This window comes from Pongo abelii, chromosome 11, assembly GCF_028885655.2.
Source record: "Pongo abelii isolate AG06213 chromosome 11, NHGRI_mPonAbe1-v2.0_pri, whole genome shotgun sequence".
Classification (NCBI taxonomy): domain Eukaryota; kingdom Metazoa; phylum Chordata; class Mammalia; order Primates; family Hominidae; genus Pongo; species Pongo abelii.
This window is the reverse complement of record NC_071996.2, coordinates 122066059-122092749: the sequence shown is the minus strand read 5'-3', so window position 1 is coordinate 122092749 and position 26691 is coordinate 122066059. Positions and strand designations below refer to the sequence as shown.

The window sequence follows — 26691 nt, the reverse complement described above, 5'->3', positions numbered from 1 at the left end:
AGGTACTGAAGGGGGCACCCAGACGAGCTGGGCCCCGGCGCCGCAGTCGCGTCACGGTTCTGGACCCCGCCCGGGTACCCGCTGCTCTCAGGACCAAAATCATGACGATGCTCCATCCCAAGCCTTCCAGGTTACAAACCGCCTTTCCCGTTCGCTGGCTCTTATGATCCAGCTCCCGCCCGAAGATGTGGACGCTGTCATCACCTCCATTTTACAGATAGGAAAGCTGAGGCCCAGAGAAGCGAAGCGACTGTGTCTGTCCAAGGCCACGCGGTGAGTCAGAGCCGGAGGCAGGTGGGAACCTGGGTCCCTAGGCCGGGGACCGTTGTTTCTCCAGGCCTTCTCTCTGCCTTAGTCTGTCCTTTCTCTTCCTCAGCCCTCCTGCCCGGAAGATAAGCGTATTTCTTCTCTCGTGCCAACCTGTCTCCTACCTCACCCTGCCCTCCCGCAGGTGAAGGTTCTTAATCTTGACGGCTCAGCGTCCTCCTTGGCTCCCCCCGGAGGCCATGTGTGGTCAAGCTTGAAGATTCCCCAGAGCAGCGATAATATTCAGTAAGTGGAGGCTGCAGTTTCCAGAGAATCCCTCTGACCACGGGAGTGCATTTTCCAGCCACCTTGTGAATCCCTGTGATCTGTTGTTTTGAGTCCATGGGATTCTGGAAATAGGGACTATCAGATTGCAGGATCTTGGTTTTTGTTTGTTTTTTGAGACGGAGTTTCGCTCTTGTTGCCCAAGCTGGGGTGCAATGGTACGATCTCGGCTCACTGCAACCTCCGCCTCCCGGGTTCCAGCGATTCTCCTGCCTCAGCCTCCCGAGTAGCTGGGATTACAGGCGTGTGCCACCACACCCTGCTGATTTTTTGTATTTTTAGTAGAAACAGGGTTTCACAATGTTAGCCAGGCTGGTCTCGAACTTCTGACCTCAGGTGATCAGCCCGCCTTGGCCTCCCAAAGTGCTGGGATGACAGGTGTGAGCCACCCCGCCCGGCCTGGTTTCTTCTTCTTTTTTTTTTTTTTCTTTTTGCATCTTCTCTGTGACTCAATTTCATGAAGTGATTCCTATCATTCTTATTAATTACTAATTATTCAGCTTAAACTCATTTAAGCCATGTATAACAGGGTATGCAATTCAATTGTCATTCATTCCTCAGTTATGTTCCCATATTTAGTTTGAGGCCATAGTCAGTTAATGAGTTTGAAATTTCTCCAAATGTGTTACGTTATAGGTGAGGAACCACTGGTTTTGTACAAGATACCTAGCTTTACTCCAATGCAGCTCCATGTCTGTGGTTCTTCACTGGAATCTTTGATTGTGGGTGATTTGTGTTGAAGTGATAATGTCAGTATCACAAAGTGGTATCATTGAAGTGATAATGTCAACAAATTACTAAAAAAGCTACACATCTAGGGAGAGAGACTGACAGGTAAACAACAGTGCAGTGTGACCTCGTTTCTGATAGGGCTGTGTACAGAGTGCCCTTAGGATGCCAGAAGAGAGAAGATAAGAGTTTCGGGAAGCCAGGCCTGGCGCAGTATCTCACGCCTGTAATCCCAGCACTTTGGGAGGCCGAGGCGGGTGGATCACCTGAGTTCAGGAGTTCAAGACCAGCCTGACCAACATGGAGAAACCCCATCTCTACTAAAAATACAAAATACAAAATAGTAGCCAGGCATGGCTAAAAATACAAAATAGTAGCCAGGCGTGGTGGTACATTTCTGTAATCCCAGCTACTCAGGAGGCTGAGGCAGGAAAATCGCTTGAACCCAGGAGGCAGAGGTTGTAGTGAGCTGAGATTGTGCCACTGCCCTCCAGCCTAGGTGACAGACTAAGACTGTCTCAAAAAAAAGAATGTCAGGAGGCCTTCATGGTGGAAGTGACATTTGTGCAGCTTCTTCAAGGATGGTTAATTGGTTAGCCAGATAAGAGAGAGAGATTGAGAAGGGGAAAAGGCATATCAAGCCAAGAGATGCAAAAGGCTGTGAGGGTTTGAAAGCAAAAGAGAATGTGGTGGGTCTGGAGAATGGCACATCATCTGGTTCAGAGATCTGCTGAGGGGAGAAGTGGGAGATGAGTCTGGGGAGGTCTGCAGGAGCCAGATGATGAAGGAAGGGCCTTCCTTATAATCCATGCTGAGGAATAGTGAGATTATCAAAGGTTAAGAGGGAAAGGGGCCAGGCAAGGTGGCTCATGCCTATAATCCCAGCACTTTGGGAGGCCAAAGCGGGCAGATCACCCAAGGTCAGAAGTTCGAGACCAGCCTGGCCAACATGGTGAAACTCCATCGCTACTAAAAATACAAAATTTACCCGGGCGTGTGTGGCACATGCCTGTAGTCCAGCTACTAGGAAGGCTGAGACAGGAGCATTGCTTGAACCCAAGAGGCAGAGGTTGCAATGAGCCAAGATCACGCCACTGCACTCCAGCCTGGGTGACAGAGCGAGACTCTGTCTCAAAAAACAAAAAAGGGACTTCTGAGATATTTTGGCCCCACCTAATTTTGTTGCAGATAAGAAATCTGAGACCCAAATTGCTTAATGACTTGGCTGAGGGCACTTAGCTAGCAGAAGACAACCTGCAGTCATTAATATATTGGCCAATACTTGTTGGCTCTCTCCTAATATTATGTTATCATTTTTATACTTTTTGTTCTGAACATTATCATAAAAGAAAGCCTCTATTTAGTCTCATAAGGTATATATGGCATATTGCCATTCAAGAAAATGCCTAAGTGAGTGGGTACTGGGCTGTGTACCCACGCCAGCCAGGAAGAAAGTAAGAACTCTAACCTTACTTTGTTTTTCTTCTGGTTGGCTTGTCAGCATTTAAGAGGCCAAAACACAGAAGTCGGTGGTGATGACAGACCCCCTTTTGGACTCACAGCCAGCCAATAGCACCGGAGAGATGGATGGACTGTGCCCTGAGCTATTGCTGATCCCCCCGCCTCTCTCTAACCGTGGAATCCTAGGGCCTGTCCAGAGCCCCTGTCCTTCCGGGGACCCTGCACCTATACCTACTGAGCCAGGCTGCCTGCTGGTAGAGGCCACAGCAACTGAAGAGGGACCAGGGAACATGGAGATCATTGTGGAGGCAGTAGCTGGAACCCTGACCCCAGGTGCTCCTGGAGAGACCCCAGGTACAAACACAGTTGCAAGCAGGCCAGTGGGACAAGCAGCTCTGAGGTTTTGTCTGGGTTATTTTTGATTCTGTATAAATATGATGAGAACGCAAGGTAGCATCCTATTTTTATACTTGGAGATATTATCATTTGGTTTGCAGTTGGTACATGTTGATTGAAGGCTGGCGAAGTGGTGCACAGCCTTCTACCAAGCTTTTGGCAGTCTGTCCTGCAAGGGCTTCATGTGTGCTAGGCAGTAATCCAGAAAGTAAGACCTTTCTGACACCTCTGCCCAATCCTGGCTTGTCCCTACTCTTACAGTCCTTGGAGATTCTTTCCTCCATATTGACCCTCCTACCCAAGAACTGCAGCCAGGGATTAAGCAAAAACCCTGTCTCTACCACCCTGGGCTTGGCAGGGCTTTCCAGAAGTGATCTGGTATTTCCCTGCCCTAGTTTTTTGTGTATAACATACTTTACTCATCCAAGGCATGTTGTTAAGAATAAGAGTTGGGGCCTGGTACAGTGGCATGCACCTGTAGTCTCAGCTACTTGGGAGGCTGAGGCAGGAAGATTGCTTGAGCCCAGGTGTTAGAGGCTGCAGTATGTTATGATCATACCTGTGAATAGCCACTGCACTCCAGCCTGGGCAATATAGTGAGACCCCCATCTCTTTAAAAAACAACAACAACAAAAAGTAGGAGTTGAGCATTTGTATTTATCTCAGATGAAAGATTCTCCCTTTATTCATCCCATTATCCTCACCTCTTATTTTTAGGAAGCTTCCCTGTTTTTTAATTGCCATCCTCCAGTCATAGTTGTCACCACTTCACTTGGCACTGTAGTATAGTGACAAAGAATATTGGGAAAGATTAGCTAATTTGACCATATAATATTTCCAAACTTCCATATGGTGAAAGAAATTAAAAAAAAAAAAAAAAAAAAAAAAGCCTAGGAAAAACATTTGCAATATATAAGAAAGAGTTAATATCTTTAAAATTCAAAGAGCCACAGTAAGAAAAAGAAACCATCTTTTCTGTTGTTTGCTTTCCTTTGTTTTCTTTTGGTTTTGGGGGTTTTGAGACAGGGTCTTGCTCTGCCACCTAGGCTAGAGTGCAGTGGCACAGTTATGGCTCACTGCAGCCTTGACCTCCTGGGCTTAAGCAGTCCTCTTGCCTCAGCCTCCCATGTAGCTGGGGCCACAGGTGTATACCACCCACACCCAGCTAGTTTTTAAATTTTCTTTGGTAGAGATAAGGTCTCACCTTGTTGCCCAGGCTAGTCTTGAACGCCTGGGCTCAAGCAGTCTTTCCACCTCGGCCTCCTAAAGTTTTGGGATTACAGGTATGAGCTATCACATCCAGCAGAAACCATTTTTTTTTTAAATGGGAAAAAGAAATCTATGTACAGTGCTCTAAAGAAGAAATAAAAGTAGTAACCATATGGAAGGATGCTTAGTCTCACTAGCAAACAAATAAATTCCAGTTAAAAATAAGAGATGCGGCTGGGCATGGTGGCTCATGCCTATAATCCTAGCACTTTGGGAGGCCAAGACAGGCAGTTGCCTGAGCTCAGGAGTTTGAGACCAGCCTGGGCAAGACGGTGAAACCCCATCTCCGCTAAGATACAAAAAATCATCTGGGCATGGTGCTGGGCAACTGTAATCCCAGCTACTCAGGAGGCTGAGGCACGAGAATTGCTTGAACCCAAGAGGCAGAGGTTGCAGTGAGCCAAGATCGCACCACTGAACCCCAGCCTGGACAACAAAGTGAGATTCTGTCTCAAAAAAAAAAAAAGAAAAATAGGAGATGCACTTTGGCATAAATTAAACATTTTTAATAATACCTAGTGTTGATGAGGCTATAGGAAACACTGTGTTACAGCTTATGGAGATACAAATTAGTATAATCTTTTAGCTACATAGCAAATTTTACAATTTGCGTACTCTGACCACTGTAATTCCACTGTAGGAATGCACAAAGACACAGGAATTACAGTGGCCAGAGCAAGGATGAGGATATGTAGGGGTGCTTTATTTGTAATGGTTGGAAACAGCCCAAATGTCCATCAGTAAGGGCACAATTTATTTATTTTTTAAAATTATTTTTAGAATGGACAACATAGGGAGACCCCATCTCTACAAAATATTTTAAAATTAGCCAGGAATGGTGGTGCCTGTAGTCCCACCTACTCAGGAGGCTGAGGTGGGAGAATCACTTGAGCCCAGGAGGTCAAGGCTGCAGTGAGCTGTGATCACACCACCACTGCACTGCAGCCTGGGTGACAGAGAGAGACCCTGTTTCCCCCACCACCAGCCAAAAAAATTATTTTTATTTTTTTGGTCCCCAGGGAAGCAAGGGCAGAATTTCATTTTGATTTGTCCATGCTCTGGAAAAAACATGAACTGGACAAGAAAGTACTAACTAGATGTAAATGTACTCAAAGATAAAAATATCTTTGATATATAGCAAGTGGGAAGAAAAGGGTCAAAAAGAAACACACCAAATTGTGTGTGTGTGAAGGTGCTGGGTGGTTATTCTTCCTTTGTATACTTATGTATCATTTGAGATGTTGCACTGAAATTTTTTTTTTTTTTTTTTTTTGAGATAGAGTTTCACTGTTGTCACCCAGGCTGCAGTGCAATGGCGTGATCTTGGCTCGCTGCAACCCCCACCTCCCAGTTTCAAGCAATTCTCCTGCCTCAGCCTCCTGAGTAACTGGGATTACAGGCATGCACCACCATGCTCGGCTAATTTTGTATTTTTAGTAGAGATGGGGTTTCTCCATGTTGGTCAGGCTGGTCTCAAACTCCCAACCTCAGGTGACCCACCCGCCTTGTCCTCCCAAAGTGCTGGGATTACAGGCGTGAGCCACTAGGCCCGGCCTGAAATTTTTTTTTTTTTTTTTTTGAGACAGAGTCTGTCTCTTGGCCAAGCTGGAGTGCGGTGGGCAATCTTGGCTCACTGTAACCTCCGCCTCTCAGGCTCAAGCGATTCTCCTGCCTCAGCCTCCCGAGTAGCTGAGACTACAGGTGCACACCACCACGCCTGGCTAATTTTTTGTATTTTTAGTAGAGACAGAGTTTCACCATGTTAGCCTGGATGGTCTCGATCTCCTGACCTCGTGATCCTCCCATCTCAGCCTCCCAAAGTGCCGGGATTACAGGCGTGAGCCACCGCACCTGGCCCTGAAATTTTTTTTTTTAACCAAAAAAAAAAAACAGTAAAGAGCAAACAGACCAGCAGAATAAATGTAGGACAAACCTGGCCTTGAGTCATGGCTCTACCACTAATAAACATAGTAGTCTTAATCTCGTAGAATCTCAGGACCTTGTTCTCACAGGGCTATTGGAGGACCAAATGAGAGTGTTTATTAAGCCTTTCTTTATCAAAGTCTTGCCCATTGCTTTTAAAACGGCAGCAGTTATTATGGAGAATAATAATTATTTTCAGAAAGGATATTCTCCATTTTATCCATTCCTGTGCCTTTGTAAAGCTCTTTACACAATTTGAAAGTAAAGCTCTTGCCATTTATATTGCAGATATTATCCCTAGTTTGTCATTTTCTTTTGGAAGTTTCTGGTTTTCACTTGGGCAAAATATACTGTCTTAATGCTTTCTGGATTTGCTTGTTTGTTCACTCATTTAACAAATATTTATTAAGCACCTACCTTGTGCCAAGTATTGTGCTAGGAATCCAAACACACGTGCCAGATAGATGGTCCCTGACCTTTTGGGGCTTACAGTCCAGGTATAGGACCAGACTTAAAGTCCATCTGTACTCTACGAATATTAAAAGATTCACCTACATTTTCTACTAGTAACTAACTCCTATGAGTCTTGTTCCATCTGATTCTATGCCTTTCTCTGTCGGTCCTCTGCCTGCAGGTGTCCTGGTAAAGGTGGTGGAGGTGTACTTCTGTGAGCGCTGTGAACAGAGCTTCGCAGAGCCCACTCTGCTGGCCCTGCACCAGTGCAGTGAGACCCATATACAGCCTGTGCAGGGCCTCTCTAGCCCCCCATGCTCTGTAGAGCTGCCTCCCAGCAACCCAACCCTCCCTGGCCCTCTGCAGGGCCAGAGCCCACCAGTTAGCCCCCTATCATGCCCTGTGTGTAGACAGGAGTTTGCCCAACCCCAGGCCCTGAAGAGCCACTTCAAGATTCACCGGGGCACTCCTGACACCTTCTCCTGCCCAGAATCTGGCTGTGTGTTCTCTGCTGAAGATCGCAAGGGTCTGCAGCACCACCTGAGGCAGACTCACAGAGCAGTTCCTGTGCCCTGTTCTTTCCGGGGCTGCCCCCTGCTTTTCGGGAGCCAGCAGGGCATGGAGCTGCACCGGCAGGCGCATTACCCTTTCCACTGCAGCCACTGCAGCTTCATGGGCTCCAACGTCAAACTCTTCCGGCAGCATCAGCGGAGCCATGGTGCTGGGACACAGGGAGAACTTTCTGCCGTTCAGGGCCTTCCATCCCAGGAGCTGCTGCCAGGTATGAAGCCAAGGGCCAAGCAGTTCCTCTCCTGGAGTTCAGCCACAGTTGATCTTATAGGAGAGGCAGTTGTTTCCAAGGCCATGAATGTACATGAATATAAGAGAATCTAGATAGTGGCTCAGGAGGATGGAGTTACTGGATGACATGAGAAGGCATCTTGAAACAGTTGGAATATATGAGAAAAAGAGGAAGTCTTTGTTTGTGACAATGAGTGAAAGTTGGCTTAGGCTGCAGGTGGCCTGAAGTTACTTAACCAATATTCTCTAATGATCCATTTTACAACTTTCTGAGGGCAAAAGTGAAAATGACCATCATTGGCTATGGCCACTGATAGAATGCCTGTAGACTTTCCTTTAGAGCAACTGGGGATTGGGCAGTAGAAGCCAGGGTTATTTTAAAAAGGAAATAACCCTTTGGGCTGGGCACTGTGGCACATGCCTGTGATCCCAACAATTTGAGAGGCCAAGGTGGATGGATCCCTTGAGCCCAGGAGTTCAGGACCAGCCTGGGCAATGTGGTGAAATCCTGTCTCTACAAAAAATCCAAAAATTAGCTGGGTGTGGTGGCACATGGCTGTAGTCCCAGTTACTCAGGAGGTTGAGGTGGGGGATCACTTGAGCTCAGGAGGCAGAGGTTGCAGTAAGCCAAGATTGCACCACTGCACTCCACTCTGGATGACAGAGTAAGACCCTGTCTCAAAAAAAAAAAAAAAGAAGGAGAGAAAGGAACTTTCAAGAGAGATGGTGTTTTACTAGTTGTCATTCCTCTTGGTCCCAAAAAAGCATGAGAGAGCAGAGGAGCAGGAGGAAACAGAGAAAACGGGCCAGGAGAGGCCAGGATTCTGATAAGAGAAGGAATTGCAGTCTACCCATTCTCTACTTTCAGCCCCCTCTGACCTCAATGACCTCACTGCTGTCAGCTTCATGGAGTCTGAAAGTGGTGCTCTCTGAAGTTTGAGTTACTTTAGACTGGAACATTGCTAATAACTTAGCTCTTGGTCCTCCTATTTCCATCTTGAGTGGAAATACATTTATACATAAAACCCAAGATTTCCTTATGCTAAAAGTGGGAGAGGGTGATTATTTCAGCCAGTAGGTAGAGAAGTATAAGCATTTAGTGCTGTCATTGGCTCCTATAGACTTTATCAAGTTTTATGTATCTCCAGCTCCCAAACTGCCTCCAGGAGAGAGAGAAGCTTCACAGGAAGCAGGTACACCCTTGCCTGGGCAGGAGACAGCTGAAGAGGAGAATATAGAGAAAGAAGAGAAGAGTGACACCCAGAAGGACTCCCAGAAGGCTGTGGATAAAGGCCAAGGGGCTCAGCAGCTGGAAGGTAATGACATCCTGAGGCTTGAAGCCCTTGGTGGTGGGGAAGAATGGATTGTTGAAACCCTGGCATTGAGGCTCTGGGGTTTGTTTTCTGAGCTTTGGTTCGGATCCTTTTATTCTGTTCTACCTTGACTCAAAAGTCAAGGTCTAGTGGGAAAATGATAAATGAGTGAATGGTAAAGACTTTAGTAATATAGCGTCGGGGTAAATCAAGTTTGCTTCACTGGGCTGGTTTTCCTCAGGCAGAAAACTCTAGCAGGGAAACAGGAGGTGATCTTCATCATATAGAGATGCCAGAAGTTATTGATCAGCAGCCTATTTTGTCTGGCACTGAGCCCTCAAATACTTTTTTCTGAATCTTTGCTTCTCAGTTTTTCACCTCAGTAGAATATTTGAAAGTCATCCCACAAGGAGCATAGTTATCAAGTGAATAAGAAAGATTTGGTTGTATTTATTACCAACTTCATTATTATCTAGAGCCTGTGAGCCAGTGTTTGGAAGTAAGAGTACTTTACCTTCTTTTGGCTCACCCCCTTGGGGGCTCTTTTCCTTCTAACTAATCTTGCCGATGCTTCTGCCTGCCCCCATAGAACAAGGCAGGAAAGAACAAGAATGCTCCATTCAGATTATTTTAAGCAGCTCTAAACAAAGGCTCAAGAAGAGCAGGTAGCTGAGTAAAGCACTTCAAACAGGCTGTCACAGCAAGGCCTGAGAAGCCCTTGTAATTTTGCTTCTCTTAAAACTTGAGTTTCTCACCCTTTTTTGAGACTACAGTATTTGAGACCCTTTTGCTTGGTTTCCTGCAGAGAGGCCACACATCGTTTGTGTCTGAGCAAATTGTGGTTCTTCCATTATCTGGCTATCCCCAGAAAAATCTCACTCTCTCAACTCTCTGTGTTCCCTTTGCCAGGGGATGTGGTCTCTGGCACCGAGTCCCTCTTCAAGACCCATATGTGTCCAGAGTGTAAGCGCTGCTTTAAGAAGCGGACTCATCTGGTGGAGCACCTGCATCTCCACTTCCCAGACCCCAGCCTCCAGTGCCCCAACTGCCAGAAGTTCTTCACCAGTAAGAGCAAGCTCAAGACCCATCTGCTGCGGGAGCTGGGTGAAAAGGCCCACCACTGCCCACTGTGCCACTACAGTGCGGTGGAGAGGAATGCACTCAATCGCCACATGGCCAGCATGCATGAAGATATTTCCAACTTCTACTCAGACACCTATGCCTGTCCTGTCTGCCGTGAGGAATTCCGCCTCAGCCAGGCCCTCAAGGAGCACCTCAAGAGCCACACGGCAGCAGCCGCAGCAGAGCCGTTACCCCTTCGCTGCTTTCAGGAGGGCTGCAGCTATGCAGCACCCGACCGCAAGGCCTTCATTAAGCACCTGAAGGAGACCCATGGGGTGCGGGCTGTGGAGTGCCGCCATCACTCATGTCCCATGCTCTTTGCCACAGCTGAAGCCATGGAGGCCCACCACAAGAGCCACTACGCCTTCCACTGCCCCCACTGTGATTTTGCTTGTTCCAATAAGCACCTATTCCGTAAACACAAGAAGCAGGGCCACCCTGGCAGTGAAGAGCTGCGCTGCACCTTCTGCCCCTTTGCCACCTTCAACCCAGTGGCTTACCAGGATCATGTAGGCAAGATGCATGCTCATGAAAAGATCCACCAGTGTCCTGAGTGCAACTTTGCCACTGCCCACAAGAGGGTGCTCATCCGACACATGCTTCTACATACGGGTAGGATGGTTTCCATCATCCTTACAATAATGTAGTAATGATGGTGGTGATACTGGCTACAAAGGGTCTTGCATACCTTTTCTCATTTGACCCAAAATTCCTAGAGATAGATCTAGCATTCCAAGTTTACAAATGAGCCTTAAGTTGAGTGTCGTTTAGCTAGTAAAGTAGTAGAGCTAGGGCTGGGCGCGGTGGCTCACGCCTGTAATCCCAGCACTTTGGGAGGCCGAGGCGAGTGGATCACGAGGTCAGGAGATCGAGACCATCCTGGCTAACATGGTGAAACCCCGTCTCTACTAAAAATACAAAAAATTAGCCGGGTATGGTAGCGGGCGCCTATAGTCCCAGCTACTTGGGAGGCTGAGGCAGGAGAATGGCGTGAACCTGGGGGATGGAGCTTGCAGTGAGCTGAGATTGCGCCACTGCACTCCAGCCTGGGTGACACAGCGAGACTCCGTCTCAAAAAAAACAAAAAACAACAAAAAAAGTAGTAGAGCTAGGATTTGAATCCATGCAGTCTGATTCCAGAGCCTGTGCTCTAACCACTGTGGTGCTGTGCCTCGCTCTTAAGCCCCTGTCCAGTTCTGCCCACCCCTAGTCAGGCTTGAGTGGGTTAACACCAAGCCTGAAGAAACCCAAACCAGGACAAATACCTTACTTTGCAATTCATGCTTTGGGATGTGCTAAGAGAGACAGGGGCAAGGGGACTGAGGCGTCCACACGCATATGGCCTTCTATAGCTTGGGCGTCCATGACACTAAACAAGATCACCTCCAGTGACCTAGAAGTTGCAGATGTTTAACTCACACTAATAACTGTCTTCTAGCATTCTTGATGCTTTAGGTAACAACCAAACCAAGCTTCCTGCTACAGCATCATCCCATTTGTGATCTCTATATCAACATAAGTGGATTGACAGGACATTTTTAGAATTTTCGTCGAAGACACTGGTTTGGGAGAAAAAATTTTAGGCAGCCTGGGACAAAGCCATTATTCTCATTGAACTCATTCCTGTACATGCTTTAGTCACAAAATCTCATGTTTCTGAGGTCTTTTCAAAAGGCTTAATCTTGTAAGTAAGGCAAGTAAAGATGAGAAAAGAGACAAACTCTGAGACCTACTTTAAGATCACACAGATAGTGTTAGAACCAGAATACCACATTGCTAGCCTTTCACCATAGGGAAGGGGTCTGGGTGAGTGGGCAGGGACAACAAGGAGGGGTCTTGAAGGAACCTGGCCCCCAGCCTGTCAGTGCCAGGTCTTGACCATCAACATGGACAGCTCACCTTTGAGTTCTCACTGAGTATCACTGACAGCTTTGGGACATTTCATACAATCTTTATACCAACCTTTTGGAGACAAGGAAACAGACTGCTCAAACCCACATGGTAGTCAACTAAGATTTAAACTACCACTTAATGGCTCTATGATTTCTCTGTGCCTCTGTTTCCCTATCTGTAAAATGAGGGTGATAATAGCACCTGCCTCTTAAGGATGTTCTGAAAATCTGAGGAGAGGAGGCCTTTTTTTTTTTTTGAGATGGAGTCTGGCTCTGTCGCCCAGGCTGGAGTAAAGTGGCCCAGTCTCGGCTCACTGCAAGCTCCGCCTCCTGGGTTCACGCCATTCTCCTGCCTCAGCCTCCGGAGTAGCTGGGACTACAGGCATCCACCACCACGCCCAGCTAATTTTTTGTATTTTTAGTAGAGACAGGGTTTCACCGTGTTAGCCAGGATGGTCTCAATCTCCTGACCTCATGATCCACCTGCCTTGACCTCCCAAAATGCTGGGATTACAGGCGTCAGCCACCATGCCCGGCCGAGAGGAGGAATTTTTTTACAAAGTGCTCAGAAGAGTGCTAGTCACATAGTAAGAACTTTGTTCATGTTGGCTGTTAATATTTTTATTACTATGTTGGATTTCAGAATTCTTGACCATTCTGTTCTGTTGTCTCATTTATTTTTCCTTTTGTTCTAGAAAACAAAAGAATTAGGCTAAGTAGAGCAGTTGACCATAGTGACAGCAAGCTGTAAAACAAATCAAGAGTGGACTTTAAGCTAGTTTTGAAAAGCTTGGGGTGGGCATGGTGGCTCACGCCTGTAATCCCAACACTTTGGGAGGCCAAGGCTGGCGGATCACCTGAGGTCAGGAGTTTGAAAACAGCCTGGCTAATATGGTGAAACCCCGTCTCTACTAAAAATACAAAAAAATTAGCTGGGTGTGGTGGCGGGAGCCTGTAATCCTAGCTACTTGAGAGGCTAAGGCACAAGAATTGCTTGAACCCGGGCAGCTGAGCTTGGCAGTGAGCTGAGATCGCGTCACTGCACTCCAGCCTGGGCGACAGAGTGAGACTCTGTCTCAATTAAAAAAAAAAAAGAAAAGCTTGGTCTTTACTTTCTTCCCATCTTCACTGATGTGGGAGTTGGGGGAGTAGTTGTCTGAGAGGGCTCTGAAGCAGCCTTTATTATTGTGAGGTTTTCACCATCTCAGGTAGCACATGAAGCTGTTGTTCCTCCCTGGCATCAGGGCAGGCTTGCTGGAAGAAACGGTCTGTCCACTTGATCTGTATCTGACCTGTGTTCTCTCCCCTCATCCTCATCCCCCATATAAGGTGAGAAGCCTCACAAGTGTGAGCTGTGTGACTTCACATGCCGAGACGTGAGCTACCTATCCAAGCACATGCTGACCCACTCCAACACCAAGGATTACATGTGCACTGAATGTGGCTATGTCACCAAGTGGAAGCACTACCTCCGTGTGCACATGCGAAAACATGCAGGGGACCTCAGGTACAACACACACATAGGCCTCCGTCCCAATCCCAAGAATCTTATGCCAAGCTAGCTTCCTCTTGGATCTAACTTCTGGCCCTATTTCTTTCTCCGGTCCCTGGAGAGTCTCCTCCTAAGGCCAGGTGCAATGGCTCACACCTGTAATCCCAGCACTTTGAGAGGCCGGGGCGGGCAAATTGCTTGAGCTTGGGAGTTCAAGGCCATCTGGGCAACACCCCATCTCTACTAAAACTACAAAAATTAGCTGGGCATGGTAGCAGACGCCTGTAATGCCAGCTTCTTGGGAGGCTGAAGCACTAGAATCGCTTGAGTCGGTGGGTGGAGGTTGCAATGAGCCAAGATGGCACCACTGTACTCCAGCCTGGGTGACAGAGTAAGACTCTGTTTCAGAAAAGAAAAGGAAAGAAAAAAGAGAGCCTTTTCCTAACACCCTTCTCTGTTCCCACTGTCTCAACTCCATTGCCTACAGCTGGCCTCTGTGACTGGCTCAGTCACATAGCGAGCACTCTCTGGGCTCTGGGAAGGGAGTATAGACCTACAGTATAGGCCTAGAGACTAAGGTGTCACTTGAGTTCTCAGAGTCTGGCCCTGGGAAAGTGGATAGACTGTATATTCATGCCCCAATCTTGCCACTTCCAAATCCGGGCAAGTTCTCTGACCTGTGGCACAGCTGGCTAAGGGATTTCTAGAGCTGTCATGCCTCTGTGGGAGAAGGGAAACGAGGCACAGAAACCTGCCCTGTGGAGTTGTAGCCACATCAGTTCCTTGGAAGTCTACAGTGGGTCATGCTGATTCATGATTACTTTCTTTTAGAAGGCAGTACAGAATAGGGCTTAGAACACAGGCCCTGAAGCTAGGCTGTCTCTGCTCCTGGCTTACCTCGTAACCAACCTTAGGCAAATTATTAACTTCTGTGATTTAGTTTTTCTCACTTGGAAAATAGAGATACCAGTTTCATAGGGTAGTGAAAAGGAGGGTTACCTCAGGTGACACATGTATGATACTGAGTGCAGAGCCTGGCCCACAGTAAGTATTTACTGAGTGATTCTTAGTTGTTGTGATTAATTACTGTGATTGCCTCCCCCTTTCCCTCCTTGCCAGGTATCAGTGCAACCAGTGCTCCTATCGCTGTCACCGGGCTGATCAGCTGAGCAGCCACAAGCTGCGGCATCAGGGCAAGTCTCTGATGTGTGAGGTGTGTGCCTTCGCCTGCAAGCGGAAGTATGAGCTGCAGAAGCACATGGCTTCCCAGCACCACCCCAGCACACCGGCCCCACTCTACCCTTGCCACTACTGCAGTTACCAGAGCCGCCACAAGCAGGCTCTGCTGAGCCATGAGAACTGCAAGCATACCCGCCTCCGTGAGTTCCACTGTGCCCTCTGTGACTACCGCACCTTCAGCAACACCACACTCTTGTTCCATAAACGCAAGGCCCATGGCTATGTGCCTGGAGACCAGGCCTGGCAGCTCCGCTATGCAAGCCAGGAGCCAGAAGGGGCCATGCAGGGCCCAACGCCCCCGCCAGATTCAGAGCCCTCAAACCAGCTGTCAGCCCGACCTGAGGGGCCAGGTCACGAACCTGGGACTGTGGTAGACCCCAGCTTGGACCAGGCCCTGCCAGAGATGAGTGAGGAGGTCAACACTGGAAGACAGGAGGGCAGTGAGGCTCCCCATGGGGATGACCTGGGTGGCAGTCCCAGCCCAGCAGAGGTGGAGGAGGGCAGCTGCACACTACACCTAGAGGCCCTGAGAGTAGAGCTGGAGTCTGTGACTGAGCCACCCCTTGAGGAGGTCACTGAAACAGCCCCTATGGAGTTCAGGCCCCTGGGACTGGAAGGGCCAGATGGACTGGAAGGACCAGAGCTATCTAGCTTTGAAGGTATTGGGACTTCTGACTTGGGTGCTGAAGAAAATCCCCTTCTGGAAAAGCCAGTGTCTGAGCTCTCCACAAATCCTCCATCCTTAGAGGAGGCCCCTAACAACTGGGTAGCAACCTTCAAGGCAACTCCACCTGCTGAGACAGCACCCTTGCCCCCGTTACCTGAGTCAGAGTCGTTACTCAAGGCCCTAAGGAGACAGGACAAAGAACAAGCAGAGGCATTGGTGCTAGAGGGGCGGGTGCAGATGGTGGTGATCCAGGGAGAAGGGCGAGCCTTCCGCTGCCCACACTGCCCTTTTATCACTCGCCGGGAGAAGGCCCTGAATCTGCACTCCAGGACTGGGTGCCAAGGCCGCCGAGAGCCCCTGCTGTGCCCCGAGTGTGGGGCTAGCTTCAAGCAACAACGCGGCCTCAGCACCCACCTGCTGAAGAAGTGCCCTGTTCTGCTCAGAAAGAACAAGGGCTTGCCCAGACCAGGTTCACCCATCCCTCTGCAAGCTGTGCTCCCGGGTACCCAGGCCTCAGAGGACACAGAAGGTGGGAAGCCCCCACCTGCACCACTAGAAGCAGAGCTACTGCTTCCAAAAGATGCTCCTTTGCAGCTTCCCAGGGAGCCAGAAGAAACAGAAGAGCCTCTTGCCACAGTCTCTGGTTCCCCAGTCCCTCCTGCAGGAAACTCCTTGCCCACAGAGGCCCCTAAGACGCACTGCTTTGACCCAGTCCCTCCTGCAGGAAACTCCTCGCCCACAGAGGCCCTGAAGAAGCACCGCTTTGAGCAGGGCAAGTTTCACTGCAACTCCTGCCCATTCCTTTGTTCCCGGCTCTCCTCTATTACCTCTCACGTGGCTGAAGGCTGCAGGGGAGGACGTGGCGGGGGAGGAAAACGAGGGACCCCCCACACCCAGCCTGATGTGTCCCCGTTGTGCAATGGGGACTCTGCTCCCCCGAAGAATGGGAGTACAGAGTCCAGCTCTGGTGATGGGGATACAGTTCTGGTTCAAAAGCAGAAAGGGGCTCGCTTCTCCTGCCCTACATGTCCCTTTAGCTGCCAGCAGGAACGGGCTCTGAGGACTCACCAGACCCGGGGCTGTCCCCTCGAGGAGTCTGGAGAGCTGCACTGCAGCCTCTGCCCATTCACTGCTCCTGCTGCCGCCGCCTTAAGGCTCCACCAGAAGCGGAGGCACCCCACTGCGGCCCCAGCCCGTGGGCCCCGGCCCCATCTACGGTGTGGGGACTGTGGCTTCACCTGTAAACAGAGCCGTTGCATGCAGCAGCACCGGCGGCTCAAGCACGAGGGGGTGAAGCCCCATCAGTGCCCCTTCTGTGACTTTTCGACCACCAGACGGTACCGGTTAGAGGCTCACCAGTCCCGACACACAGGCATTGGCCGCATCCCCTGCAGCTCTTGCCCCCAGACATTTGGTACCAACTCGAAACTGCGCTTGCACCGGTTAAGGGTACATGACAAAACACCCACCCACTTCTGTCCACTTTGTGACTATAGTGGCTACCTTCGCCATGACATCACTCGTCATGTCAACAGCTGCCACCAAGGCACCCCAGCCTTTGCCTGCTCCCAGTGTGAAGCCCAGTTCAGCTCAGAGACAGCACTTAAGCAGCATGCTCTGCGCCGACACCCCGAGCCTGCACAGCCTGCCCCTGGCTCTCCTGCAGAGACCACTGAGGGCCCCCTGCACTGTTCCCGCTGTGGGTTGCTGTGCCCCAGCCCTGCCAGCTTACGAGGACACACCCGTAAACAGCACCCACGGCTTGAGTGTGGGGCCTGCCAGGAGGCCTTCCCTAGCCGACCGGCTCTGGATGAGCACCGGAGGCAGCAGCATTTCAGCCACCGCTGTCAGCTCTGTGACTTTGCCGCCCGGGAGCGGGTGGGCCTGGTAAAGCACTACCTGGAACAGCATGAGGAGACTTCAGCAGCTGTGGCAGCCCCAGATGGGGATGGGGATGCTGGCCAGCCCCCCCTACACTGCCCCTTTTGTGACTTCACATGCCGCCATCAGCTGGTACTAGATCACCATGTGAAAGGGCATGGGGGCACTCGTCTCTACAAGTGCACCGATTGTGCTTACAGCACCAAGAACCGACAGAAGATCACCTGGCACAGCCGCATCCACACTGGGGAAAAGCCTTACCACTGTCACCTCTGCCCCTATGCCTGTGCTGATCCCTCTCGCCTCAAGGTAATGTCAGAGGATATGGGGCAGGAAGTGGAAGGAGCACAGGCTCTGGAGTTAAACTGCCTTGGTTCTCTAAAGCTGACTCCTCCAGATATTAGCTCTGTGACTTTGGGAAATTCCTTTACCAAGCCTCAGATTCTTCATCTGTTAAAAATGAGATAATACCAACTTCATAGGGTTGTTGTAAAGATAAAGTTCCATAATGTGGCTCACGCCTGTAATCTCAACAGTTTGAGATACCAAGGTAGGAGGATCGCTTGAAGCCAGGAGTTGAAGACCACTCAGCAGCAGAGCAAAATCCCATTTCAAAAACTTTTTCTTAATCAGCTGGGCATGGTGGCAAGTACCTGTAGTCCTAGCTACTCAGGAGGCTGAGGTGGGAGGATTGCTTGAGCCTATGAATTTGAGGCTGCAGTGAGCTATGATCATGCTACTGCACCCCAGCCTGGGTGACAGCGCAAGACCCCATTTAAAAAAAAAAATTGGGGCTGGGCGCGGTGGCTCACACCTGTAATCCCAGCACTTTGGGAGGCCAAGGTGGGCGGATCATGAGGTCAGGAGATCGAGACCATCCTGGCTAACACTGTGAAACCCCGTCTCTACTAAAAATACAAAAAATTAGCCGGGTGTGGTGGCGGGCACCTGTAGTCCCAGCTACTCAAGAGGCTGAGGCAGGTGAGTGGCATGAACCCGGGAGGCAGAGCTTGCAGTGAGCCCAGATCGCGCCACTGCACTCCAGCCTGGGTGACAGAGCGAGGCTCCATCTCAAAAAAAAAAAAAAAAAAATGTATTGGCCAGGTGAGGTGGCTCATGCCTGTAATCCTAGCACTTTGGGAGGCCAAAGCCAGAGGATTGCTTGAGCCCAGAAGTTTGAGACCAGCCAGGGCAACATATGGAGACTGTCTTTACAAAAATAAATTTTTTAATTAGCTGGACATGTGGCACATGCCTGTATTCCCAGCTACTTGGGAGGCTGAGGTGGGAGGATTGCTTTAGCCCAGGAGGTTAAAGCTGCAGAGAGCTGTGATCACGCCAGTTCACTCCAGCCTGGGCAATAGAGTGAGACCCTGTCTCTTTATAAAAAAAAAAAAAAAAAAAAAATCCCTAGCAAGCAAACTGAAGATTAAGAAAAACAAAGTTCCATAATGTCTGCTTGCCATATGATAAAGGCATAGAACAGGGCGAGAATAATCTGGATAATAATAGCTAACATTTATTGAGCACTTACTATATTTTCTGCTTTTTGCCCTTGCCTCTTCCAGTACCACATGCGGATCCACAAGGAGGAACGGAAGTACCTGTGCCCTGAGTGTGGCTACAAGTGCAAGTGGGTCAACCAGCTCAAATACCACATGACCAAGCATACAGGTGAGTCTGTGTGGTTTCGACAGGCCTGAAGGGTTCCCTTGTTCCCTGGCAAACCTAACCTCACCAAGATTGGTCCTTGTTCCAATTCAGGGCCAACATCAATTTTCACATTGGGAGTAGAGGGTAGGCTGGGGTTGTATGTGCCAGAATGGCTCCCCAACCCACTGAAGACCTGTCAGAATCAGAAGGGTAAACCTGAGAGCCTGGGCATATGTACTTTCCAAAAGCTTCCCAGGTGATTGTGTTACGAAGTCCGTCATTTTTCCCCTCTTGAGAACCCCCAACTCCAACTTGCATGACTAAGGGCAGATTTGCCTGGCTCTTACACAGACATGATGGAACTATCATGAGTTAAAAAGGAGAAAGTGAAGGATTCTCCTGTTCCAGTCTGTCCTTTTCTTCTCCTGGGTGTGGATGGAATCCACAAACTCAGTTCTTGAAAGCACACAATCGTGTGTGCCTGTGCTTACTGCATCTGATCCCCCTATGTGGAGGAATTGATTAGGAGCATTTCAAGGCCCTCTGCTTTTATGAATGCCACTTACTTCACCTCTACCTCTTACCTCCTAAGTATTTCTTTTTTTTTTGAGACAGAGTCTTGCTCTGTTGCCCAGCCTGGAGTGCAGTGGCGCAATCTCAGCTCACTGCAAGCTCTGCCTTTGCCTTCTGGGTTCACACCATTCTCCTGCCTCAGCCTCCCGAGTAGCTGGGACTACAGATATCCACCACCACGCCCGGCAAAGTTTTTGTATTTTTAGTAGAGACGGGGGTTTCACTGTGTTAGCCAGAATGGTCTCAATCTCCTGACCTCATTATCCGCCCACCTCGGCCTCCCAAAGTGCTGGGATTACAGGCATGAGCCACCGTGCCCAGCCCCTCCTAAGTATTTCTTTCACTTTTTTTTTTTTTTTTTTTTCAGTGACAAGGTCTTGCTCTGTTGCCCATGCCGGAGCGCAGTGGTGCAGTCATAGCTCACTACAACCTCAAACTCCTGGGTACACATGATCTTCTTGGCTTAGCCTCCCAATTAGCTGGGACTACAAGTGCACGCCACCACGCCCACCTAATTTTTTTGTAGAGACAGGGTCTCACTTTGTTGCCCAGGCTGGGTCTTTGACTTTTTGAGTTGAACAAGCAGTTGTGTTTAAATGAATTGTCAAATTCCATGAGTACCCTGTGACCAAAAGAGGGTTATAATTTCCCATGGGGAAACCCTTCCATATTTGAGTATTCCTTACACTCAGGTAGCTAGTTGGTTAGAGGTCCAGTTAATCATCAGCATCCATTGGGCACCCACGACATTGATTGCTGGGACTACAACATTGATTTCTTGTTGATGTACAAGGACGCTATGTTGGAAAGGCACAGAAATGTCAGACAGGGCCGGGCGCGGTGGCTCATGCCTGTAATCCCAGCGCTTTGGGACGCCAAGGAGGGCATATCACTGGAGGTCCAGAGTTCAAGACCAGCCTGGCCAACATGGTGAAACCCTGTCTCCACTAAAAATACAAAATTAGCCAGGTGTGGTGGCACATGCCTGTTATTCCAGCTACTTGGGGGACTGAGGCAGGAGGATCACTTGAACCTGAGAGGCGGAGGTTGTAGTGAGCCGAGATTGCACCATTGCACTCCAGCCTGGGCAACAAGAGCGAAACTCCGTCTCAAAGAAAAATAAAAGAAAAAAGAAATGTCAGACAGGACTGGAGGACTGGAGCATTCCAAAGATATGGTCATTAGTCAACTTGCTGCTTGCATTCTTTATATCCACTGATTGCGGTAACTCCATGGCCCAGTGAACCTTGCTCCACCGCCTTTCAATGGTGATTTGTTCCCTGTCCTGTAGGACTGAAGCCATACCAGTGTCCCGAGTGTGAGTACTGCACCAACCGGGCTGATGCACTGCGTGTGCACCAGGAGACCCGGCATCGAGAAGCACGGGCTTTCATGTGTGAGCAGTGTGGCAAGGCCTTCAAGACGCGCTTCCTGCTGCGCACCCACCTTCGCAAGCACAGTGAGGCCAAACCCTATGTGTGCAATGTGTGCCACCGTGCTTTCCGCTGGGCTGCTGGCCTGCGCCATCATGCCCTCACCCACACCGACCGCCACCCCTTCTTTTGCCGCCTCTGCAACTACAAGGCCAAGCAAAAGTTCCAGGTGGTCAAGCACGTACGCAGGCACCACCCTGACCAAGCCGACCCAAACCAGGGTGTGGGCAAAGACCCCACCACCCCCACAGTGCACCTGCATGATGTGCAGCTGGAGGATCCCAGCCCTCCTGCTCCTGCCGCTCCCCACACTGGACCTGAGGGCTGAAAGCCTGCCCTACCTCCTGTATAGGAAGTGGGTATGGTCTGAGATGTGCAGACTGGGACCAGCGCTAGCCTGAGGAGCTCAGAGCCTAAGAAAGGACTGGCTGTTGGGGTGCAAGGGTGACTAGAACCCTCCTGGGGCTCTGGCTATAGTACTTTGAAATTATCACCCATATAAAAGAGGGACATGGACTACAACGTTGATTTCTTATTGCTGTACATTGCGTTTTTAACCTGCAAGTTCTCAGTTTCTTCACCATCACTCCATCAGAGTCCCTGGCTATAAGATCTGGATTTTACCCACTCCATCTTCTCTTTCCTTCTTACTGTGTCAAGTCCTATTTTCTTTCAGAATCTTCTAAAAACAGTTGTATCTAACCGCATGTGCTGTTGTGCCTAATGCTCTATAAAGCATGTTAAACAGAAAGTGGTTACTACATTATAGATTCATCCAAATCCCTGTCTTAACATTTCCAGGCTGTCATCTTGATCAACTCTGTCCCCTCTCAGACCTCTGCCTCCCTTTTGTCCTTCCATCTTCACTCAGTATTGATTCTGAAACAGGCCTAGGTCTGCCTTCTCCCTGTCCTTGAGCCGTCTTGACCCTTGACCTGCTCCCTACTTCCAAGCTCCTTTGTCTACCTGTATCTATAGAGGGAGGATTGCTACCCACTAAGCCTCCTCCTAGAAGCAACTTTAGCTCATCATCAATCCTCAGACTGGCTCAGCAGCTACAGTAAGGTATTAAAGCACAAGGATACTATGGAAAGGCAGATGACTAGAGAGGAAAATCTCCAATTCAGAATTCTATAACTGCTTCACAGTATAATTCTGTAGTGCCTTACTATATAATTGATCATCTAAACTGGGACACACTGGGAAAACTTAAAGAGGGTACTATTAATAATTATGCTGGGACAACAGACATAAACCAGGGTGGTTCCAGCCAGACTCTTCAGGAAGGCTGGGACCACATAACCTTTTGTCTCCTTTTGCCCTGATTCTTAAAAGCCATACTCTGTGTCCTTCCTATGTAGCACATGCAAGAGGTCTCCTGGGAACCTCTTTCTCTACCTTTTCCTTGTCTCACCTGACTACCCAGATGTCCCCACAACCCTTGTACCTCCCCTTCTTGCCCAACAATGACAGACCATATTGAAGCCAAATTGGAGAGAAATGTATTTATACCAGTGGGGCTAAGGAGGAAGCAGTCCAGTGGGGGACTTTGAGTGCTGTGCAGTGTTCTCTTGAGAGTCGTAGTACAGTCCTGGGGTCAAGTCTCTTTCCCTAATCTTTGCCGGGGAAGCCTTGAACCTTGATTTATCCTTCCCTTGGCTTTGGGCTTTGAGGAAGTTGGGGGTGGAGGGGATGATTCTTCTTTAGGTTTCTCTGTTCCAGGCCCCTCTGAATTTCTAGTTGCAACCTGCCTTCACACAGAGTTGATGGGAAAGATTAGTTGTAGATGTCGGTATGGGATTGAGCCTACAGCAAGAGGAAGAAGGGAACTCCAGTATAGAGTACACAAAGGAAAAGAGCAGGAAAGATACCAAAGGCTTATGAAAACAAGGGAAGGGAAGAAAAGAGAAAAAAGGTGGAAAATCAGGTCCCAGATTTGCTTGTTAGGAAGAATGAGGTAACTTCGTGCCTGGGAATGCACAATCCAAAGCTTGGTTTTCACCACCTCCATTTGTTCTCTAGAGCATCCTTCCAGATGTTTCTCACCATCTAAAGCCAGCACACCAACCCTCCCCGTGAAATGCCCACCTCAGGACTCATCCCCCTCCAGGTCTTCCTGGATGCAGATATACACAAAAATGGAAGCTGGGCGGAGGCTGATGCCATCTTTGGACAGCAGGTGAATGTGGCGGTAACCTGGAAGGGGCAGGAGGACAGCATTAGGAAGGCAGCCAGAGCTGGGGTATTGGCCAGGGGTCAAAGGGGCTGGCTCACCTTGTTGCATGCAGGTCCAAGGCAGGGTGTACTGACCAATAAAGTCATTTCGGGATTTCCAGTCATAATCCATTACCACAAAACGCAGCATGGCAAGTTCAGGCACCAGCACCCGGAAACATAGTGTCTCCCCCCAGTATGGATTAAAACCTGAGTTGGTGGATAGAAAGAAATAAGAAGACATGACAGTCTTCTTGACTGGGTTGCTTTTCTTGTGTTCTCATTTAATCTAGATGGCAATCAGCATTTTATAGGTAAGGAAAAAGGCTCAGAGTAAGCAAGTAATTTGCCCAGGTCACTGGAGCTTTTAAGTGAAGAGCCAGGATTCTTTGTACTGTTCCACACTGCCTCCCATGTGGGGACACGCAATAACAGAGACTATACTTAATGGAAGACAGACTAGAAGGAAAACTAATCATGCTCCTACCCCCACCTCCCCAGCACTGCCAGTTTCTCACCATTGTTCTCCACATAGTTGGTCTCCTGCCGTGCTGTGTCTAGACGGACACCAAAGATCTGCACTTTCACCAGTGGATCCACAATGGACCCCTCTTTGGTCTTGTCCACTTTGGGGAGTTGCTGACCGCTGATCACCTGTAATCAGGGCTCTGGAATCTCACAAGTTCCTGCTCAGCCCAGCCCCACCCAACCCTACTCCCAATCCCAGGGGAGGAGAAGCTTTTTGGTTTGTAAAACATCCTCCATGGGTAATATATTTTCTTCTAGTATTCTATCTGCAATTTAAAACGCACCCAAAGGCCGGGCACGGTGCTCACACCTGTAATCCCAACACTTCAGGAGGCCGAGGTGGGCAGATCACCTGAAACCAGGAGACCAGCCTGGCCAACATGGTGAAACCCTATCTCTACTAAAAATACAAAAATTAGCCAGGCATGGTGGCAGGCGCCTGTAGTCCCAGCTACTCGGAAGGCTCAGATGGGAGAATCGCTTGAACCCAGGAGGCAGAGGTTGCAGTGAGCCAAGATCATGCCACTGCACTCCAGCCTGGGCAGCAGAGCAAGACTCTGTCTCAGAATAAATAAATAAATTAAATGGATCCAGGTAGAAATTCAACAGTTTGAAAGTAGGCATGCTAATGACAGCAGCCACTTTTTTTTTTTTTCAAAGAGACACGATCACACTCTTGACCAAGCTGGAATGCAGTGGGGCAGTCATAGCTCACTGCAACCTCCAACTCCTGGGCTAAAGTGACCCTCCAGCCTTAGCCTCCTGAGTAGCCAGGACTTTAGTCATGTGCCACCATGCCAGGCTAATTTTTAAATTTTTTGTAGAGACGGGGTCTCACTGTTGTCCAGACTGGTCTCAAACTCCTGGGCTCAAGCAGTCCTCCTGCCTTGGCCTCCAAAGCGCTGGGATTACAGGTGTAAGCTATCGCTCTCAGCCAGCCTCTTTTGTAGCACTTACTGTGTACCAGGAATTGTAAGAACTTTATATTAACTGCTATACTCCTTATAACCCTGTAAGGCAGGTGCTAGTGTTACCCCTATTTTGCAGGTGAGCAGACTGAGGTGTGGAGAGGTTAAGGAACTTGCCCAACATTACCCAATTAGGAAGTTGTGGTTTGAAGCTAAGCAGCTGGCTCCAAAAGCTAAAACTAGACACTGTTAATAGGCTATCCGGCCTCTACATTCCGTTCAGGACTAGCCACCTCTTCCCTCACTTCTATCCCAGTTATCTCAGTTTCTTCCCAACAGTTTACTTCCACTGTACCTGGATTAAGAGAGTCTGGGCTTTGAAAGGGCTGATGGGCCTCTCAGGGTGGAAGGAACTCTGGATATCACGCAGGAAGTCTGGCTTCAGCACATAGCCACAGCCACCATTCTGGCGGAAATGCCCATCACAGATGTCCATTTCAAGCCCTGCAGTCTGCATATTCATGGCCACTGAGGGCCCCAGGAGAAAAGAAGGCAAGATTCACCATGGAGGACTTCCAGCCCCTCTTTCAGGGAGTTAAGAAGATAGGTATTGGGTGCATGGTACCTGCTGGTAATACCTCTACTGATAGCATTTCTTAGCCTAGCAATTTTCTTGAGCATTCCCCAACCCTACCGTCACTAGAGAACTTATTTCCCACCTGCTGCTCCTCCACTCTCTCTTCCCAGTCCCTGCTGCCTCCTCACCCATCTGGCAGCCTGCATTCCAGAGTTCCTGGGGGTTGTAGTTGGAAGAGTCTGTCCTCAGGCCGCTGGGATACACACGGCTTAACTGCCAAGTATTGTGCTGCACAAACTCATTGCCTGTAAAAGGGTATAGAGAGGGAGATGGAAGTGGGGTGGAATCTCCCACTTCCCTAGTCCCAAGGACCCTGCCTACTCTTCACCCTTCTCTCCAGCATCTGAAGCTGGCTCCAGAAAGTTTCACTGTGCCTCTCTACTCTGTCCATCCAGACCATCTTCCCTAGCTTTCCTGCCCCTAGACCCTTGAGCCACTATTCATAACTCCTCTGCCCTTGCCTGCTCTGAGGAGTTTCTGAACTCCTTCATCTCTCCTTAGCTACCTTGTCTTTTTTCTTGGGACTTACCTGCCAGTCCATCAGGCCTGAACCTATCCATCCCACTTCCCTCCCCATCCCTCCATTTTGGTCCTGACCAGCCTCCTTGATGAGGCGCTTGGCCTTGGTTTCAGAGAAAGATGATATCTCGTAGAAGTGGTAGTGCTCCTTTGAATGTGTGAAGCTGCGGAATGAGACAGACTTCAAGTAGATAACCAGGGAAGAGAGGGCTGGACACAAGATGGGCTTGGATTTCTGGAGAAGGTGGAAAAGAAGATGGAATTGAACCCTCAGCAGTCTGAGAGAAGAAGAAGATAATGGCCATCCAACCTAAGCCTCTGCCCACTGCCTCCCCACTGTATTCTCCCTCCTGCCTCACCTGCTGGGACAAGAGAAGGGACTCAGGCTTGGAAATAGGAGCCTGCGCCACAATCTGACAACAGATAGACGGACAAAACAGCGGGCACATCACAACCTGGGGGTGGGAATGGGAATAAAGGCGGTCTGCATGTACTGCTGGGATCAGTGTCAGCCTCTGGGCTTGTGTTTGCTCTATGTTATATCCTGGGTGACAGGTTTTAAATTTATTATTGTATTTAAACAGAGAGGCATTATCCTCCCTCCATCTCGTTTAAAACAAAGGAACAATAATCTTTGGTCAAAATGTACATGAATCCAGACAGATATGTCAAGGTATGCAAATGGTCATGTAAGTCACACCTGGAAGGATGTGAGAGTCCCAGAGTAATATCTTTGGATTTGTCTCCTGAATTCCCATTTCCATCCCTGGACATGGCAGCAGGTTAGACACCACAGCCCCAGAAAGCACAGGATAAGCTAGGAGTCAGCTGAGTGAGCCACGCAAGTACACAAGAGAAAGGCAGACTTCAAACCAGGATCTTGGAGTCCCCACCAATGGCATCCCTTCTCCCTCTGCCTCCCTTCCCCATAGGGACATGGACCACTCTAGCACAGCCTTCTCAGAGTCTTCACCTTCCCCACCTCAAAGCACTCTCC

At 49.1% G+C, this 26691-nt stretch overlaps 2 protein-coding genes across 21 annotated transcripts in view; one reads left to right on the top strand and one right to left on the bottom strand.

Moving 5' to 3' along the window:
• Window positions 1-184: 184 nt before the first annotated feature.
• On the top strand, window positions 185-26325 carry ZNF142 (zinc finger protein 142). 9 transcript variants are annotated; one of them, XM_054549839.2, is made up of 9 exons: window positions 185-273; window positions 2822-3135; window positions 7004-7603; window positions 8772-8939; window positions 9846-10670; window positions 13280-13457; window positions 14562-17538; window positions 18798-18903; window positions 20747-26325. In XM_054549839.2, exons 2-9 carry the CDS (start codon window positions 2856-2858, stop codon window positions 21214-21216), a joined length of 5604 nt encoding a protein of 1867 aa, XP_054405814.1. In that variant the 5' UTR covers window positions 185-273; window positions 2822-2855; the 3' UTR covers window positions 21217-26325. The 9 variants fall into 9 exon arrangements, with proteins under 9 accessions (XP_054405814.1, XP_063569120.1, XP_054405818.1 ...); XM_024243056.3 differs by lacking the exon at window positions 185-273 and adding an exon at window positions 452-552; XM_054549840.2 differs by lacking the exons at window positions 185-273; window positions 20747-26325 and adding exons at window positions 452-552; window positions 19823-20727.
• The window catches only part of PLCD4 (phospholipase C delta 4), a 30386-nt gene continuing 26062 nt past the window's right edge, over window positions 22368-26691 (bottom strand). For 3 of the 12 annotated variants that reach the window (XM_054548483.2, XM_054548476.2, XM_054548478.2), the window contains 7 exons: window positions 26054-26149; window positions 25773-25929; window positions 25304-25420; window positions 24894-25066; window positions 23621-23756; window positions 22977-23312; window positions 22368-22694 (listed from right to left, as the gene is read on the bottom strand). In XM_054548483.2, coding sequence (XP_054404458.1) covers window positions 22978-23312; window positions 23621-23756; window positions 24894-25066; window positions 25304-25420; window positions 25773-25929; window positions 26054-26149 — 1014 coding nt within the window. In that variant the 3' untranslated portion in view covers window positions 22368-22694; window position 22977. 12 annotated transcript variants of the gene reach the window in all.

What these genes read in the sequence shown, in the direction of transcription:
- ZNF142 (XM_054549839.2), top strand. Translation starts at nt 2,856, where the DNA reads ATGACAGACCCCCTTTTGGACTCACAGCCAGCCAATAGCACCGGAGAG. An exon ending in ATCCCAGGAGCTGCTGCCAG is followed by an intron (nt 7,604 to 8,771) that starts GTATGAAGCCAA and finishes ATGTATCTCCAG; the next exon opens with CTCCCAAACTGCCTCCAGGA. An exon ending in CTGATCCCTCTCGCCTCAAG is followed by an intron (nt 17,539 to 18,797) that starts GTAATGTCAGAG and finishes TGCCTCTTCCAG; the next exon opens with TACCACATGCGGATCCACAA.